Source organism: Chelonia mydas, chromosome 6 (assembly GCF_015237465.2).
Source record: "Chelonia mydas isolate rCheMyd1 chromosome 6, rCheMyd1.pri.v2, whole genome shotgun sequence".
NCBI classification, from domain to species: Eukaryota; Metazoa; Chordata; order Testudines; family Cheloniidae; genus Chelonia; species Chelonia mydas.
Genome location: NC_051246.2, coordinates 66,293,125 through 66,309,252, shown reverse-complemented (window position 1 = coordinate 66,309,252; position 16,128 = coordinate 66,293,125). Strand labels below are relative to the sequence as shown.

At 45.9% G+C, this 16,128-nt stretch overlaps 1 protein-coding gene across 1 annotated transcript in view; it reads right to left on the bottom strand.

The window, feature by feature from the left end:
* Window positions 1-2,483: 2,483 nt before the first annotated feature.
* SUSD6 (sushi domain containing 6) overlaps window positions 2,484-16,128 on the bottom strand; it is a 113,399-nt gene continuing 99,754 nt past the window's right edge. Inside the window, exons 3-6 of the mRNA XM_037900302.2 lie at window positions 15,356-15,553; window positions 12,458-12,596; window positions 10,213-10,637; window positions 2,484-8,631 (exon numbers count right to left, since the gene is read on the bottom strand). Of these exons, the coding sequence (XP_037756230.1) occupies window positions 8,606-8,631; window positions 10,213-10,637; window positions 12,458-12,596; window positions 15,356-15,553 (788 nt within the window). The 3' untranslated portion in view covers window positions 2,484-8,605. The remainder of the gene's footprint in view (window positions 8,632-10,212; window positions 10,638-12,457; window positions 12,597-15,355; window positions 15,554-16,128) is intronic.

Below are 16,128 nucleotides of genomic sequence, written 5' to 3'. Positions count from 1 at the left end.
ACAGTTTCAAAATGCCTCCCTTTCCAGCCTTCCATTCTCTAGCTGGCTCTCAGTGCAGATCAAGATAGAGAGACCATTCCTTCCCCAAATGCCCCGGACTGCAGGCTGAAAGCTTATATACAGCTGGCTCCCTTCCCAGAATTCCTGGAGAGTCTCTAACTCTCATGGTCCTTTGGGCCACAAGTCCCAGAATCCTTCTGTTCTTAGTTTCTACCCAGAACAGGGCAGAGCTGGTCCTGCAACCTGTCTTAAAGCGGCAACATGCCCTAAGACAGGGTGTCACACCCCCAGTCCTTACTCTGGGACTCAGTCAGATTTGCATATTCCCTAGTATTCTGCCTGCATTTCGGAATGCCTCTCCAATATCTCCTCCTGTTGTCCCACTGCTATCTCCAGTTCATGATCTCAGCAGATGAGCTTACCTTTCCTCCAAAAATTTTCTCATCCCTCCTGCTTCTCGCTACCAAACCCACCATTGTCCATGACCCTTACGCTTTCCCTGTCCCTGAGACTTGCAACCTTGTTTGTTGTTCAGCTCTTCTTTATCCTTCCCCTCCAAATCCTCTCTCCCTGCATCGGCGCTAACATCATCCCTTTCCTTCATCCCAACTGCTAAACCCTTAGTGTCTGGTTTATTGGAACCCCCTCCTCCTCTCAACTCTCCCCACTCCAGTCTATCGAAACCTTGCAGCAATTACTGCTCTTTGCACTGCAATAGTGCCTAGAGGGTCTAGCTCCCCTGTGCTAGGCACTAGAGAAACTTTAGAGAAACACTCTGCTGCTACTCCAAACACGCCACCATCCTCAAGTACTTCCTGTCCCCTTCCGCCACATGTAAGCACAACCTCATCCCCCAAACTCTGACCCGCTCCAACCTGCTTACATCTCACCCAGATTTCTTCCAGTCCTACTTTATGCCCAACACTCTGCCTGTCTCCCCTTTTCTCTTTCCCCCATTTGTGGATTTGGGCCTTTTGTGTTGTCCTCTGTATCTTGGAAAAGGCAGCCCATCACACCAAGTGTCTTCCCTCCATTGCTGGTTTGTCACTGCTGCCTGCTCTTGTGCCACAGTTTTTAATGGGTTTTGATCTGCTAATTTAGGATGTAGAAGCTCCCTAGGCTCCTAACCCAGTGTTCCCATGCAGTTGTAAATTGCATGCACACACATGATGCTAAAGCAATTAATAGTAGAGGGAAGCAAAGTGCCTTGTTCAAGATCATGCAGCAAGTTAGTAAATCAGATGGGATTAGAGCAGGGCATCCTCGTGCAGGATCAGAACTCTACACCACATGGCATATGCGGAAAGCAAATAGGGATGGGTATATATAAGAACTGCACCAGACAATGGCCCTGGAGTTTGTCTCAGGAAATCTAGGCCCCCTCCAATCTGTCAGGAGATTAAGAGAATCTGGTGCTGGGATCAAGATATCTCAACCTGTTCTTAGGCTAAAGCTAATTTATACCAGGCAAGCTCAGTAGTCTTCATTACATCTCTCCCAAACCAAGTCTACTCAATACCAACAGTTGTTTCACTGGCAGATCCACCCAACCACATTCAATGAACACCACACTCTTCTTGGAGTTTTCCTTCCTCCCACTCCTTCACCCTCCACCTTTCCAGAGTCACTTTGCCCGTTCACCTTCCACCCCGTATGTATTATTTAGGGGAAAGACCGGGCCCTACTTTTTGAAAGTTATCCAGCAGGCCCTACTATTTGTATGCATGGAAAAGGTGACTGTGCAGTCGCACAACCACCTGTGGCCGCTAGGCACAAGCTAGGCTCCACTCAGCTAAGGGGGTGGGGACAGGGAGAGGAGGCTAGGAACATCCATTCCCCATGGCAGAGGCTTGTTCTGGGCAGCAGAATTTATAGTGGATATGAGCGGGTACCTGGAAGACACTAGCAGCAATGAGGCCTTGGGGGAATACAAATGGGACAAAATTGGTGAGAATAGGTCCATTTCCCCATGGATGCTGGGCAGAAACTGGTGACGTCACCCCTGGGAATTCCACTGCTCTCCCACCACCTAGGAAGAATGACATGACAGAAGTATGTGCAAAAAGGCTGTGCAGATCTAGGCTTCCTTCCGTACAGTTTTAGGCTGGGAGCATAGAACCCACTGTGTCAGTTTTATAGATTGTGGGTTGTCTTTATTTACAGGCGCGGACTGGGATTCAAGAGCTATGGACTCTAATTCCTGAGACTGCCACAGAGCCAGTGTAGCCTTAGGCAAGACACGTAACCACTCCCTGCCTCAGTCTGCTCCTATGTAACATGGGGACAGTACCCCCTTAGCTCCCACTTGCGGTAAAGCTTCATTCGTTGTCTGCAATATGCTTTGAGATCCCCAGATGGAAGGTGCTAAAGAAGTGTAGAGTATCATCAGATAACCTGCTGGCTGGTTTCTCCACTCCAGCCAAACAGCACGAGACCAAAGGACAGTATGTTTTTAAAAAAAGCACACCCCAGAGGTTAGACACTCACTTCAAAAGAACTTTTTTAATTTAGAAATGCAGTTATATACATAGAACAATTAAAATTAAATTAAACTTTGTACAAATATTAAAATACTATCTTCACACCCACTGCAATGTACAGGAGACCAGAAAAGCAAAAATAAAACTGATTGAGTGACATCCTGCACAGCATCAATTACGTTTCATTTGTTTTAAAATCCCACATCTAGGAGTACCATTCCGCACACAATTCCATAGTGGTGTAACTCAGATAAAAACCAGAAAACAAATTAATGCATTGAAGGCAACCAAGCTTCGCTATCTGTAACTACCTGCAGTGTGCTCACTGCATCACACAGTGTCTGCTCCACAGACAGTTCAGCTTCGTGTTTGGTTTGAACTCTTATGTAAAGTTGAGAATCAAAAATAAAGCATTACTTTCCAGCAGAATTAGATTGCCCCTCTCCTTGGCTCACCCTTGGACAGAAGCAAAAAGCATATGTTAAAATAGAAGAGCATCAATTTAATTCAGACACATCCACTCTGGTGCAACCACATGTAACCTCTTAAAGTTCTCCAGAAGGCCAAGTTAGAAGCAGTATGTAGGACAGAGCTCTCTGAAGAGAGGTCCCGGAGACTTACATGCTTTGTCCCGGGAGCGGTGAGAGCAGGACAATCATTCTTGGGGTTTGTTTTGTTTTTTTCACAAGGTTCTGAAATGTTGGCAGAAAATTCATTCCCAATATAAAAACACTCCCTCAAATGAAGCCAGCCTTAGGGCAGCCTCTCTGCATTCCCAAGGCCTTTTACAGAGAGAACTGAAGTTTCTTAACTACAAGTTTCTGTGAACAAATGTTTTCAAATTTAATCAGCAGTTCCTTCTTTTCAGGATGAAATTTATTGTGCTAGTGTGAGAACCAGGAAGTGAAACCGATTATACTAGTTCTGCTGTCCAGGCTGTGTGAAGTGAAGAATATTAATAAAACAATTGCTGTCCAAAAATAAAAACTAATTTGAAAAATTAGTTGAACAACATGACATGTTGTAAACAGATCAGCAAGGAAATCTAAACACCTCTATCTTGCTGCGTCTCCACTTTTTTACATGGCGGAGTCGTTGGTTTTTAGTATCTGATCATCTAGGCACAGTGAACCCTTCTTTATGGGCTCACCATTATATGCATTTGCACCCAATAGTTTGAGCCACCTACAGGGCCTGCCGGAGTTTTTAATAACAGCTCCTACTCACTCACCCCAGGTTTTCTAGGTGCTCTCTCTTCTGTACTCACAGCAATGATCTCCCAGCCCAGCTTATGTCCTACAGCAGAACTTACTGCGCTCACTGAGTCCCAATTCAAATCAACCCAAATTCTCCACACTTCGGGGAGTCTTGTATTTCCTTCTGGAATAATGTCAATATTTCTCTCCCAGATTACTCCATGTGCTGTGAGGGCAAGTCACCCCTCCAGATGCATAAAAACCCTGCTAAGTTGTTGAATTGTTAAATGGGGAAACCCTGAGAGAGTTCACTTCCAAGAGGAAGTACGTAAGATGATGCTCACAGAGTGTAATTTTATGTTGCAAGTTTGCTGTTGGTTTAAAAGGATGGGAATCCTCTAGCTCTGCCCGTCCCAGAGCCACAAAGCTCTAATTGTGCAGCAGTCCTACAAAGGAGGAGAACGCTACAGAACCTTGCTCCTTCCACCCGCAGGAGTCAGGCCCTTATTTAAAAAAACAACCAAAAACAAACCACCAAAGTTCCCTTACCTGTTACTAATCCCTTTACATTATTCCAACACTGACATGATTAAAGTTTGCTTTTAATTCACCTTGCACTTCATAATTTCGGCACTGAGAAGAGACCAATCCAATTCACTTTCATTTGTAGTCAGTTTCACTTTTTGGATCTCCCACACTAGCCTGGTACTGTAATATTTGAATTGCAAACACAGCAGAGGAATATCCTTGTTTAAAAAACAACTACAAAAACCCTTTCAATTGGAATAGCAAAGAAATCATGGAAGAGTTTCTATTGCACATAGTGTTTTGTAAATTTCTCCTGACAGCATCCCTTTAGGTTTTGTACCCCCTTATACTTTTAATAAGTGCTATTTTTAATATTCAGGTATAATTAAATCATTTGAATATTCTTGTTAAGCATTTCAGGGTACAGAATGTGTAAGACAACACAAAACTGCACCATGCTGGGAATGCTATAGGGGGACTGTCTCCTTTTGACTACTCTGGTCTATGATTCCAGCACGAAATGCGGTATTCTTCACTCCAACTTAATGCTAACAAGTTATGGGAGAGCTCATAAGCAAGGGTTCTTTAAGGCTGAGTTCTGCAGTTCTTGCTCCCATTGACTAAAATGGGAGTTCTGAGTGTGCAGCATCTCACTTATCTTTCTAGCTCTCTTCCTTCCCCAGAAATTGATTTCTGCCCCTTCAAGTCTCCTTAAGACTTTAAAGGTATGCAGGTAATGGTCCACATGTTGCTCAGTAAAGAAAAAGAAAAAGGGTTGTTTTTTCTTTTTGAAAACTTATCTGCTGGATTTTAAACAGGTTTTTCCCCTCCTCATTCTCTCTCATTTTATATGAAAGTAAACTCTAAAGCTGAATGCTTGGGAAGGTGAAACACAAGAATCCAAAAGCTGTTTCTGCTTGTTCCGGCTTGCCTGGGATTTAATGTCTCTAGTCTGCATGGATGTTTCCACAGAAGAAAGTGAAGTGCTGCTTTTCTGCAACCGCCAAAGCATCCAGGGGCATCAGAGATTACCAGCCAGCAGGCTACAGTTAGATCCCCCCATGAAAAGCCAGTATCAGTAGCTGCTGTTTTATCCTCTTAAAATCAAAAAGACATCGATTGTCTATTTCTGCTGATTATTAAGATTACAGCCACATCTTTTCCCTCTCCCCATACCCCTCCCTCCTGGGAAAGAAACTCTGGGGGACTCTAAAACAAAATTAAGGTCCCCTTCTTCTGTTGTTTTTCCCCAGTTGATTATTTCCCTCAGACTGGTGGCTAACCACACTATTGTGAGTCGGGGTTAGTGGACACAGCCACTATGCGCTCTCTGTTAGGTACATGGCTGTCAGTTTCAGCATTCAGAGCAAGGTCAGGCCCTGGGATCAAATTCCAGCTTCACTAAGAGAATGCTCTTCTGTCAGCTAAAAAGTGTGGCACCTGGCCTTTGCACCCAGGCTGCTGGATGTCAGCTTTGGTTACCAGGGAACCTTAAGCTAATTAGAGAGCAATTCATTCTATTTTCTATTTGTTTGATGAGAAGAAAACAAGGTCAGTGTTTGCACTTTGATAAGAAGTGAGAGACCAGGTTATAGGGACACTTATTTCAAACATGTGATTTTGTAGAAGAACAATTTTAAAACTAAGTAGAAATATTTCCATGTTGATTTTCTTTAAATTCCAATGGAAACGGTTTACAAACTAATACATTTATGCCTGCAGTCTGAAAGCCAAATACTGCAGCACCATTAAGCTGGAAATGAAACAAGTTTGTTTTTTATTGTCCAAACTGAGACAGAAACAAAACCACCAAGGACAGTGAAAGTTGGATTTGTCAAATTCTTGCAGTAACCTCGGGTGTTGAGCAGGTAAAGAAGTTTGTTTAAAATATACTATTTTTAACTTGACAGTGTCTCTTTAAAACAATTCTTGTGACTTAATTTAAGAGATACAAGGGATGGGGGAAAACAGAGCTGTTCCCCCATATACACACACACACGCACACTGTTACAGCTGTCCTGGGAATTAACAGGCAAATGCATTAGGGAATTTAATGAGCAGGGGAGGCAGGTTGCTGGCTATACACTGCAGCCAATCCCTGCCCACTGCAGCTGGAGCTTAACCTCAGTTACTGTAGCAATAATCCATTTTAAAGTGTTACACTCAGCATTCTAATATATTCACTGCTTTGGGTAGGGAGTACAATTATAAAAGGGGAGAGAAAGAGGGGCTGAGGTATTCACCCAGAAGTCACAACTTGCTGAGTAAAGCCACGTCTCATTGCTCGCTCCATTTCAAATACAAATTCACTGGCTTCCCTTTGGGGCAACTGCTGGTTGACCACCTGACTAAGGTACTGGGGTGAGCATGCACACCTCCACCCCCCGCCCCTTTTACCTTAGTCCAACTAATGAGCTGCATAGACCTTTTTTTGAAGGGCTAAGCACTGCTGCTGGAACCAACTCTAGGGAAGCTGTTCCCTTGTCTTCCCTGCTTAACTCCTTTAAATCCACCACCAAGCCCCAAACATGCATTTGGCCATGGGACACAGTTGTCCCTATGCAGCACCATTCATTCAGGAAACGACACATGTAACAACCTCCAGTATGTCACACCAGGCCCTACATACACAAGGGACAAGAAATGTATTCCTAGGCTTATTTTAAGACAGCCCTGTCAAGAGAGTCATTAAAACTCATGCTCTGGATGAGGGAGTGTCCTGCTCCAGGTAACTGTTTAAAAACTGCTCTGCTGTCTCCACAATGGCCACGCAACCCAACTGTGTCAACTCCACTCTTCAGGAGGGGTTTTAGCGAACACACCGTTCCCCATCCCCATGAAGAAGAGGCCCACACGTGGGAGCAGCTCCAAATGCACAAAGAGGTCCCATTAGGATAAAACAGCAGCACAACTCTTTCCATTTAAGGTTCTGAAGACATGGTGCAACTATTTAGGAAGTGTGATGCTGTATTCGAGTACCCTGCATTGTGGTATCTCTTGCCAGGCAATCGAGGATACTAACCACAAACCCCAGCGTTAGCTGACAATGTTAATATTTCTGCTGACAAAACCGCAAACATAAAAAAGGGCCAATGAATCCAGAGAACATCTTAAAAAGCCCTTACGTTTCCTGGAAAATTGAGGGAGTAAGGGACAATGTTTCTAAAGGACTTTTCCATTTTTACTGTCATGTCAAGTTAAAAGTTGTTCGTGGCTGGCAAACCCAAGCAGTTACGCAGGAAAACCTGATATTTTTAAAACCGTGTCAGACACCCGACACCTGCAAAAGAACAGGCCTTTGGATAAACTGGGCCACGAACATGGCACACCATGTCAGCAGAATGTGACTAACCTGCAGTTAACACAGGCTTGGTTAACTGGAGATCAGAAAATCAGGGTTGTACTGCAAGTTTTCTTGCTTCTAGGCCTTGTCTACAACTAGCCTTTTGAAGAAATCCTCCAGGAGCTTAGCACCAGGAGCTGCCCCTGTGCTAGAGCAGCACTGAAAGGAACTGGTAAATTTTCCTCAGAGTAGACACAGCCCTAGACTTCAGGAAACACAAAAACCGAGTGGACTGTGAGGTCAATGAAAGAACGAGACAGTGGGATTTTCTGGAATGGAATCTTGCAGAGACACAGTCTGCTACATCAAAGGTGTATGTATATTTTGGGGGGAAGATGAGGGATAACAAAAAAGGCATGAAGGGGAGGAAGAGAAAAATCTTCAGGCGTTTCCAAAAATCTTGTAAAAGATGTCAGACTTCTCTGCCTTTACAATACCCAGTGATGCCTAACTGTTAATATGCAGCCAAGTTACAGAACATACCACTTTATTTTTAAAAACTATGAGCACTGCTGGATAGTGTAAATTACCCATACTGGAACTTTTCCCAAGCCCAGGTTCATCCCTCTTGGAGAACTCTGTCCTGCCCTAGTCACCAGGAGGATACTGGAAGAAAGGCCTTTATATAAACTATGTCTGCACCCAACGAGCAAGCAGTTCTTGGTCGCTGCTCTCTGGGCTGCTGAACAGCTAGTGAGGCCTGTGAGAAGCTGCGACAAGCCAGTGTGAGAAGGAGAAAGGCACAAGTAAGTAGCAGCTCTCCAGACGCTGCTGTCAAACATCTGGCACAGGGAGGGAAGAAGAGGGAGGAGCTCAAATCCATTACATTATTCAAGCTCCTAATGCAGATGAAATGGGAAGGCTGACACCGCACCAACCCGAATGGCGCATCGAGGAGACAACCTGGCAATATCCTTTGGATCTTCAGCTGAAGGGTCTCTGCTTGGAGGTATCCAGGGCCCAGCTCGTGAAGGTGGGGAAGGCTGCACAGAATGCTTGCATCCCAAGGAAGAAGAGGGGGAACCAAGAGGGAGAAGGCTAAACAAGTGCAGCAGGCCTCATGCTTCCTTCAACAATGGAGTATCTGGAAGGGAAAAGAAAAAGAGAGGTCAGACTTTACATTGGTCACTCTATGGAACTTCTAACAGGTGGCAGCAAAGTGCACAGACAGGCCATATGTTACAGCCCCTCCCACATCCCAGTACAGACACACACAATCTCCTACAATGGTAGTGCAGCATTCGCCCTCCGACACCAGGCAGCACTTCTGCCCAAGCCCTCCAGCAGCCTCCTTACAGATCAGGAGTTTCTTATTGCCTTAGCCTAGCAGCAGCAGGTGACTGCAAATAGGCCTGTGGCAAGTTAACCTTTAACTATAGCCAGTGCAAGTTCCCATGTAGGTGGGAGTTAGGTAGCTTCAGCATGATCTTGACCCAGTAAGCTAGCCTTTTGGTTAGTCTTCCTTATAACATAAGAACGGCCATATTGGGTCAGACCAAAGGTCCACCTAGGCCAGTATCCAGTCTTCTGACAGTGACCAATGGCAGGTGCCCCAGAGGGAATGAACAGAACAGGTAATCATCAAGTGAGACACCCCGTCGCCCATTCCCAGCTTCTGGATTATAGCAATTTGCCCCACTGAGAGGTGCTTTAAAACAGAGATTTAAAAGCAGTGCTATACATTGCAGAACACACGGATTGTCTGCCTATTTCTGCACAGTCTGAAAGGCCCACTGGATCAGCTTTTGGCAACACTATCCCCAAACTCTGCTACCCATGTTTGAGGTTTTCCTCCCATATCTGGGAATCTGGTATTTCCCTCCCTGTAGGGGAAATAACCTTTGGGGTTTTATTGTTGAGTAGGGTTCCAAGTCATGTTACTGACTATTATAGGGCTTGCAGCAATGGAAAATAAAGTTCTGCTTTGTGCTATCTACAAGCCATTTATGCTTCTTGACCTAGCAGGTCTAACCTCTACAGAAGCAAAGCTTTGTTGTGTCTCCATATCAGCTCTGTCCTTGTAAGGCCTTTCTTTTTGCAGAGTCCAGAAAACTCAGAGGGCTAGTCCATGTTATGTGGACTCCTGTCCGCTACAGAACTGAGGCACGAGACCATCATAACTCATTTCTCTTAGGACTTCAAACTAGACTTGTGCTCTGGGTCTGTAGTGCTTTATGCACTATGCTAGCCAGTCCCTTGCCTTGTCAGTTACAGTGCCCCAAATGGAGGAACCCCAGAACTGTAAAGTGCTCATTTTCAAAAAAGTGCCCCCCTCTAACAAGCAGTTGCCCCTAAATAGGACTGCCCTGCATTTTCATGGCACTGCTGGGGGTGGGGAGAAAATTCTTTGCCAATGACTTGATAAAGACCAGAGGAAGCACAAGAGCAGAACAGACCCGTGGTCCTAGTCCGGCATCTTGCCTTCGATGCAGGCCAATGCTGCATGCTTTGGAGGAAGATGTACAGCCCCCAGTATGCATTTAATTACATAACACTGTACAGTGGAGGTAGGGAAATGTCTTTGACACTCAGCTGGTGACCAGCTTGTGCCCTTAAGCACAAGAATCAATGGCCCTTATAATTCTCATCCTAGCTAGCTTCGCTGCGGCGACTATTCTTATTCACATTAGTGTCTCATTCAGTATTCCCTGTTCATATCACGTACCGTCTGTGTATTCCTCCGAGGAAGTAAGTGATAAAAGGCTTTGTATATCACTGCTTTCTGAGTCTTGAGCATCTTTGTGCACAGGTCTACTGCTAGCCATGCCAGCTACCCAGGAAGAGGTGGTGGCCTGGTGTACGAGAACAGTTTCAGAGCGTTGAGAGCCACTGGCTTCACACAGTCCAGAGCGTCCTGGGGCCTCGTCCTCTCCAACGAAGCAGTCCCGAGCCCCTTGGTCCTGCTGCTGCTGCATCTCACTTGTTCCACTCTGCCCAGCTCCCTCTGACAGCACAATCTGTACTCGTGAATCCGAGGGCGGAATGCAGTTCCCTGCGCTGCCATAGACTGCTTCTTCATAGGACGGCAAGGCCACCTGGACACCATCCACCATCATGGAGACCTGATCCCCAGATACACCTTGATCACGTCTTGCAAGAGGAAAAAGCTAATTTAGGGCGTATACACAGACCGATAGCTCTGTGTGTCTGTGAGCCCCCCACCACGCCAATGAGCCATGAAGTAACCTTTCCTTACCCCAATTCCACCACTCAACAGTGACCTGTTCAGGGGGAGAAGGACTGAATTTTACCAACACCCCATGAAAAGCAGTCACCTCCTTGTGCTGCCATGCCAGTGACCACACACTAGTTCTCCTGTTAACAGTGGCTGGCCCTGCGGAAGACAGGGGCATGCTCCAGAACTGTGCCCTCAAATGAGAAAATGCCCTGCTGCTCAACAGCCACCCTGCCAGCTGTTTAAGGAGCAGCAGTGACTGGCTCAGAAGACCAATCTGTGCCCACCCAGAGGAAGGGCAGCAGAGCACAGTACACACCGCTGGCAATGGCAGCGGTTGAAATGTGGGACCCTCCCCTCCTCCATGTACAGCTGTCTTTTCCCAGGTCAGGAGGGCAAATGTCCTGTACTTTTTTTATTCCCCCCCACCCTCCCCGCAGCAGGGATAATCAGAGATGTGCACATACGTCAGAAGCTCCTGAATAATTAATTTACTCTGGCTGGTCAGTACTTTATTTAGTGATATCAGCACAATTCACAGCCCCAGAAGCAACGGAGGGATCTCTTAAATGAGCTGGGCACTGGCAGGGGAAGGGGCAGATGTAAATCCACAGGCTCTTACCTTGGTAATCATCCAGCACTGGAAAAGGAAGGAGGCTGAACTAGAGGACAGTCCAATAGGGTTTGGATAACATCTTACATTTAAAATTTAGAAGCACAGAAATAGAATAGCAAATAGATCAGGTGGAATGGGAGAACAGTAGCCACAGAAAATGAGAAGCAGAGCACCACCCAATACCATTACTGTATCCAAGTTCAGGGGATCTCCAGGAGGAGCAGTTCACAAGTGCTGGGCACACTGCTTCACAGTGCACAAATGCGGTGTTTCCTGAAGCCCACGGACACTTTGTGCCACCCACAGACCTCTTCCCACCCATAATACTGCCTGTGCCTCGCCACTGGAGATGCGTAAGTGGGGCAGCTAAAAGTAATGGGTGCATGGGGGGTGGGGGGAAATAAAAAAAAAAAATCACAGCTCCACTATGTCCTGAGTTTGTGAGGCCATGGTTTAAAGAGGGCAGGGGATAGCCCTTTCCTCAACTCTATTCAGTATGCTGTCCTACGGGAAGTGAATCTGGGGGGTCACGCCAAGCTTCCAATAGACTATGTTCACATCACAAAAAAACACCAGCACACATTAGTGCTGACTGATGTCAACAACGGGAAGTTTTAATGGACAGAGCAAAGCCTGACAGGAGCTGGAGACTAAACCCTCTCCAGATAAGAGCTGAGGTACATTGGCAGGGCAGTGGAAGCCTGTGGTAAGATTGCCAGTATCACATCTATTCTGTGAATAAGAACAGTCTCTTTTCTTGTGTCATCAACCCGATGGCATCTTTTGCCAGCAGTAAATTTATTTAAAGGAAAGGGATGAGAAGTTATGGCCATTAAAACCAGACCCTGCTCAACACGACATGAGGAGATTATACAGAAACCCAGCAGACCCCAACAAAGCAACAGACTTGAAGAAAGAGTGATGAAGAAAAGCACAAAAGGATGAAAAAAGGAAATAAGAGAAAAACAGAAGAACAGGACAGAGAAAGGAAAGAAGAGTGATGGGGTTAAGATGACAGAGAGGAGACAAACCCAACACCCTTGTGGACTGCACATGTAAATAAATATTACATCCCCCAGCCCCTGCCCTCTGTTGAAACTTTTCCCCCACTGAGCTCACCTGCTGTGATGAAAAGACTTCAGCTTTGGCTGCAGCAAAACGAACAGCACAACTAAGAGAAGGATCAGAGCTACTGAGCTTGCTGTGGAGGCCACTATGGAGAGGGTGGGGACCCCGATTGTCGGGGGCGAATCTTTATCTACAAAGCCAAAAGAAACAAATTAAACGGTTCATGCCTCAGAACAGCCATCATGTGAAGAAGGTACATACAAGGGTCCTCTGAAAAATGGAGGGAGTGTCAGGGAAGAGCAATAGAAGGGGGGAAGGAGGCTAAAGGGGCTGATTTAGGAGAGGATGAGTTAAATGCATACATTTAGTTTGGCTAAGTGACAACTGTGACGCAGCAGGGAAGGGGGAGTGTTGACCTGGGAATGTGGCAGGGGAGTTTCATTGGAGATGGGATACCTGAGAGCCTGTAACCTGAGCCAGGGGGGAGATGGGGGAGGTAATACCTCTGCCTGGGAAACTGGACAAAGGCTGCAGGAAAGAGCCTGCTAGGGGGGCTTGGTTTCAGTTTTGGGCTGGGTGGTGGAACGCAGGGAACCCCAAGGCTGGGGTCTAAGCTCCCTGCCCCCCAGAAGGACTTGAGTGAGGGGTCCTGGTTGTACCCACAAGCTCTGTTTTAGACTGTGTTCCTATTGTCCAATAAACCTTCTGTTTTACTGGCTGGCTGAGAGTCACAGTGAATCCCAGGAAGAGGGGTGCAGGGCCCAAACTTCCCCACACTCTGTGACAACTACAAAGAGGCTTGATGACAATAAGGAAGGAAGAGAATTGTTTAGCGTGACAGAAGGGGTGTTTTAGGCTGAACAGCAGGAAAAGCTCCCTGTTAACAGGAATTCTTAGCCAGTGGAAGAGTCTACCCCAAGGAAAGTAGTGGAATCACCATGGTTTGTGTTAGCACAGGTAAAGTGTGACAAGGAAGCTGAGCAGCGGTAGCTATGTCGGCAGGAGAAGCCAACATAGCGCTCTCTACACCGGCGCTTAGGTAGGTCCCACAGTAAGTGCTAGTGTAGACATAGCCTAACAAACATGTAGTAGGGAATAATCCTGTACTGGCAGGGAGATGAACTCAGACAGCCTAAGAGGTCTTCTCCCTCTCTACACTGTGTAATTGCCTGTATGTTCCTTCTATCCCCTAACCCATTTAAGTGATGACTAAAGTCTTGTGTACTAACCCTCCCCGCAATGCTTGTAGGTCCACTGGCCAATGCTCTTACATGCTTCATATACAGGACATCCCCATTTAACTGAACCCCAGTTAAGCAAAACTTCCATTTTGCTACAATTCATTATGTCCTCTAGGGTCACACCCACTAATAGGTACTTAGTGTAGACAAGATCTTCACATCATGTTCCTGTATGGCTGCATTTTCTGTGAAGCGGTGCGACACCCGAAGATGGATTAAGATGTGATTGTTTGCTTTGAAGCCCATGGTCTTAACACAGTTTCCTCATTTCTCACTGGCTTTTTCAAGTCACTACCCTTCCACCAGTGACTTGAGGCCCTATATTTTGGTCAACCCAGGCCATGTGTGGTATTAACCCATCCCCGGTGATACTAGAGAAGAGCCGTGTGGTCATTGCCATTCACATTGCTACTTGCAGTCCTGGAGTGGGCAAAATGCCATCATGCAGGAATGCTGTCCAAGCATGGCGAGTTGTCACGGTGAAGGGTTTTCTTGCATGGACTGGGACTGAGGGAGGAAGTGGAATGGGAAAGAACAGAGTAATTCTTACAATCCCACACTGAACTCAGAGCGCTTTCAGGTTCTACCTGGTCGCAGGTGAATTCCACTTCCCCCTCCCCTGGCACAGATGCTCAGAGTAAGGGCTGTAAGAGTGGCCAGGAGGGAAAAGGGCATCTTTGGGAATAGTACAGTAGGTTCTAGTGGCCACAGAGCTCAGGTGAACTCCAAGAAGGGGTGCTTTTCTGTTTGCTTTCTGATTAAGTTAAGCCAGAAAGCAAAATGTGTTATAAACTCTAATCCCGGAGGAAAAATTTGACTCCAATTGTTGCTGCTGAGTCATTCCACCAGTATATGGGCTCCTCCCTCCATCAGCTTTTATTGGGTATGTATGTTTTTTAAAACCAGAAATCCTTAAACATAGACAATAAAATTACAGCTGTATAACAAATATTTTTCTGCAGACTGCTTTACTTTCCTGTCATGGGAGAGGAATTCCTGTCCAGCTTGGGAAAGCCTCACATAACAAAAGCTGTCAATTTCCATTTGGAAAGAAAGAAAACAGAAATCAGCAGCAACATCCATCAGGCCAGGCCAGGCCAAACAGCACCATGGAGCTCTGCGCTGCAGCAGACTGCAAGCTCCAAAAGCAAATAAAGCAGCCCCTCCAAAAATGGGTGTTAGAAAGCACTGGTGAAGAACTAAAAACAGACAGACACAGACACAGTCTGCAATATTGTTGGTCCCCAGGATATTAGCGAGACAAGACAAGGTGGATGATGTATTGTCAGCTTACCAGGAGCCAGAGGAGCAGCACTGAAAGCGCACATGATAGAGCAGCTTACTGCCCCCTTATCTCTAATATGGCAAGATGGAATCTATTGTCTCAGCAGGCTAATACAGGAGCCGCCACTCAAACCATGATGGAGATCTGCATCCAGAAGCACATCTTCACAGGCCATGTTTCTCTGTTAAAGAACATGGGCTGGACTTTGAAAGGAGGAATGTAGGAGAGGTGGTGTGCTTTTACACTGTGAGCTGGGATTACCACTGATTTTGTTTGTACAGCACCTAGCACAAGGGGCCCAATCTTGTTGCGTTCTTTAGGCACTACCGCAATACAGGTATCAAATATTAAAATATATAATAAATAGAGAAGACAGTCTAAAATGGAAGCTACCTTCCTTACTTGCTGTAATGCATTACTCACCTTGGCTTAGCCTACAGCTAATTTCCATGGCTGGATTCCATTCTCCATTCTTGCATGTCAAGTATTTGTAATCTCCCTTTAGCATGTAGCCTTCATCACATACATACTCTATGACGCTGTCAGATGTCAGAGGGTCACTGCAAGGAGTTGGATGGCATTTGTAGCCTCCATTCTCAGGCTCCGGCGGACGGGGGCAAACTGGAGGAAAAGGGGAAAGGAGAGAAACCATCATGAAGATGTTGCATAGAGGAAGACTCCAACTGTGCAAGTACTGACTTTGCAAAAATCAGCTGAAAATGTGGCGCATGTTCGTAGTTCCTCCTGCTGGCTTCTGAGAAGTCTTTTGTTTCTAGAAATGGGAAGAAACACCATAATACAGCAATGACGCTCCACTGCCTGGGTTTCACCCCTACTAAATCTAGTGCAGTTGCTGAATGCTAGGTTTTATTCCAATACCTAAGTTAGCCACCAAGTTGAGGAAGGGTCAAAAGAAACAGACTTAGAAAATAAGGTAAGTAGAGCATGTCTATGCAGCAAAAGACAAAAACCAAAACCCATGGGTCAACTAACTTGGGCTCTGAGGGCTCATGTTACAGGGCTAAAAATAAATGTAGATGTTCCCATGTAGGCTGGAGTCTGGTCTCTGAGACCCACTCCCTCCTTGCTGGGTTTCAAAGCCTTGGCTCCAGTCCAAGCAGGAACATCTACACTGAAATTTGGGTGCAGACATGCTGCCATGGGTTTTTTTTCCCCCTCTTTCTTTTCAGTGTAGA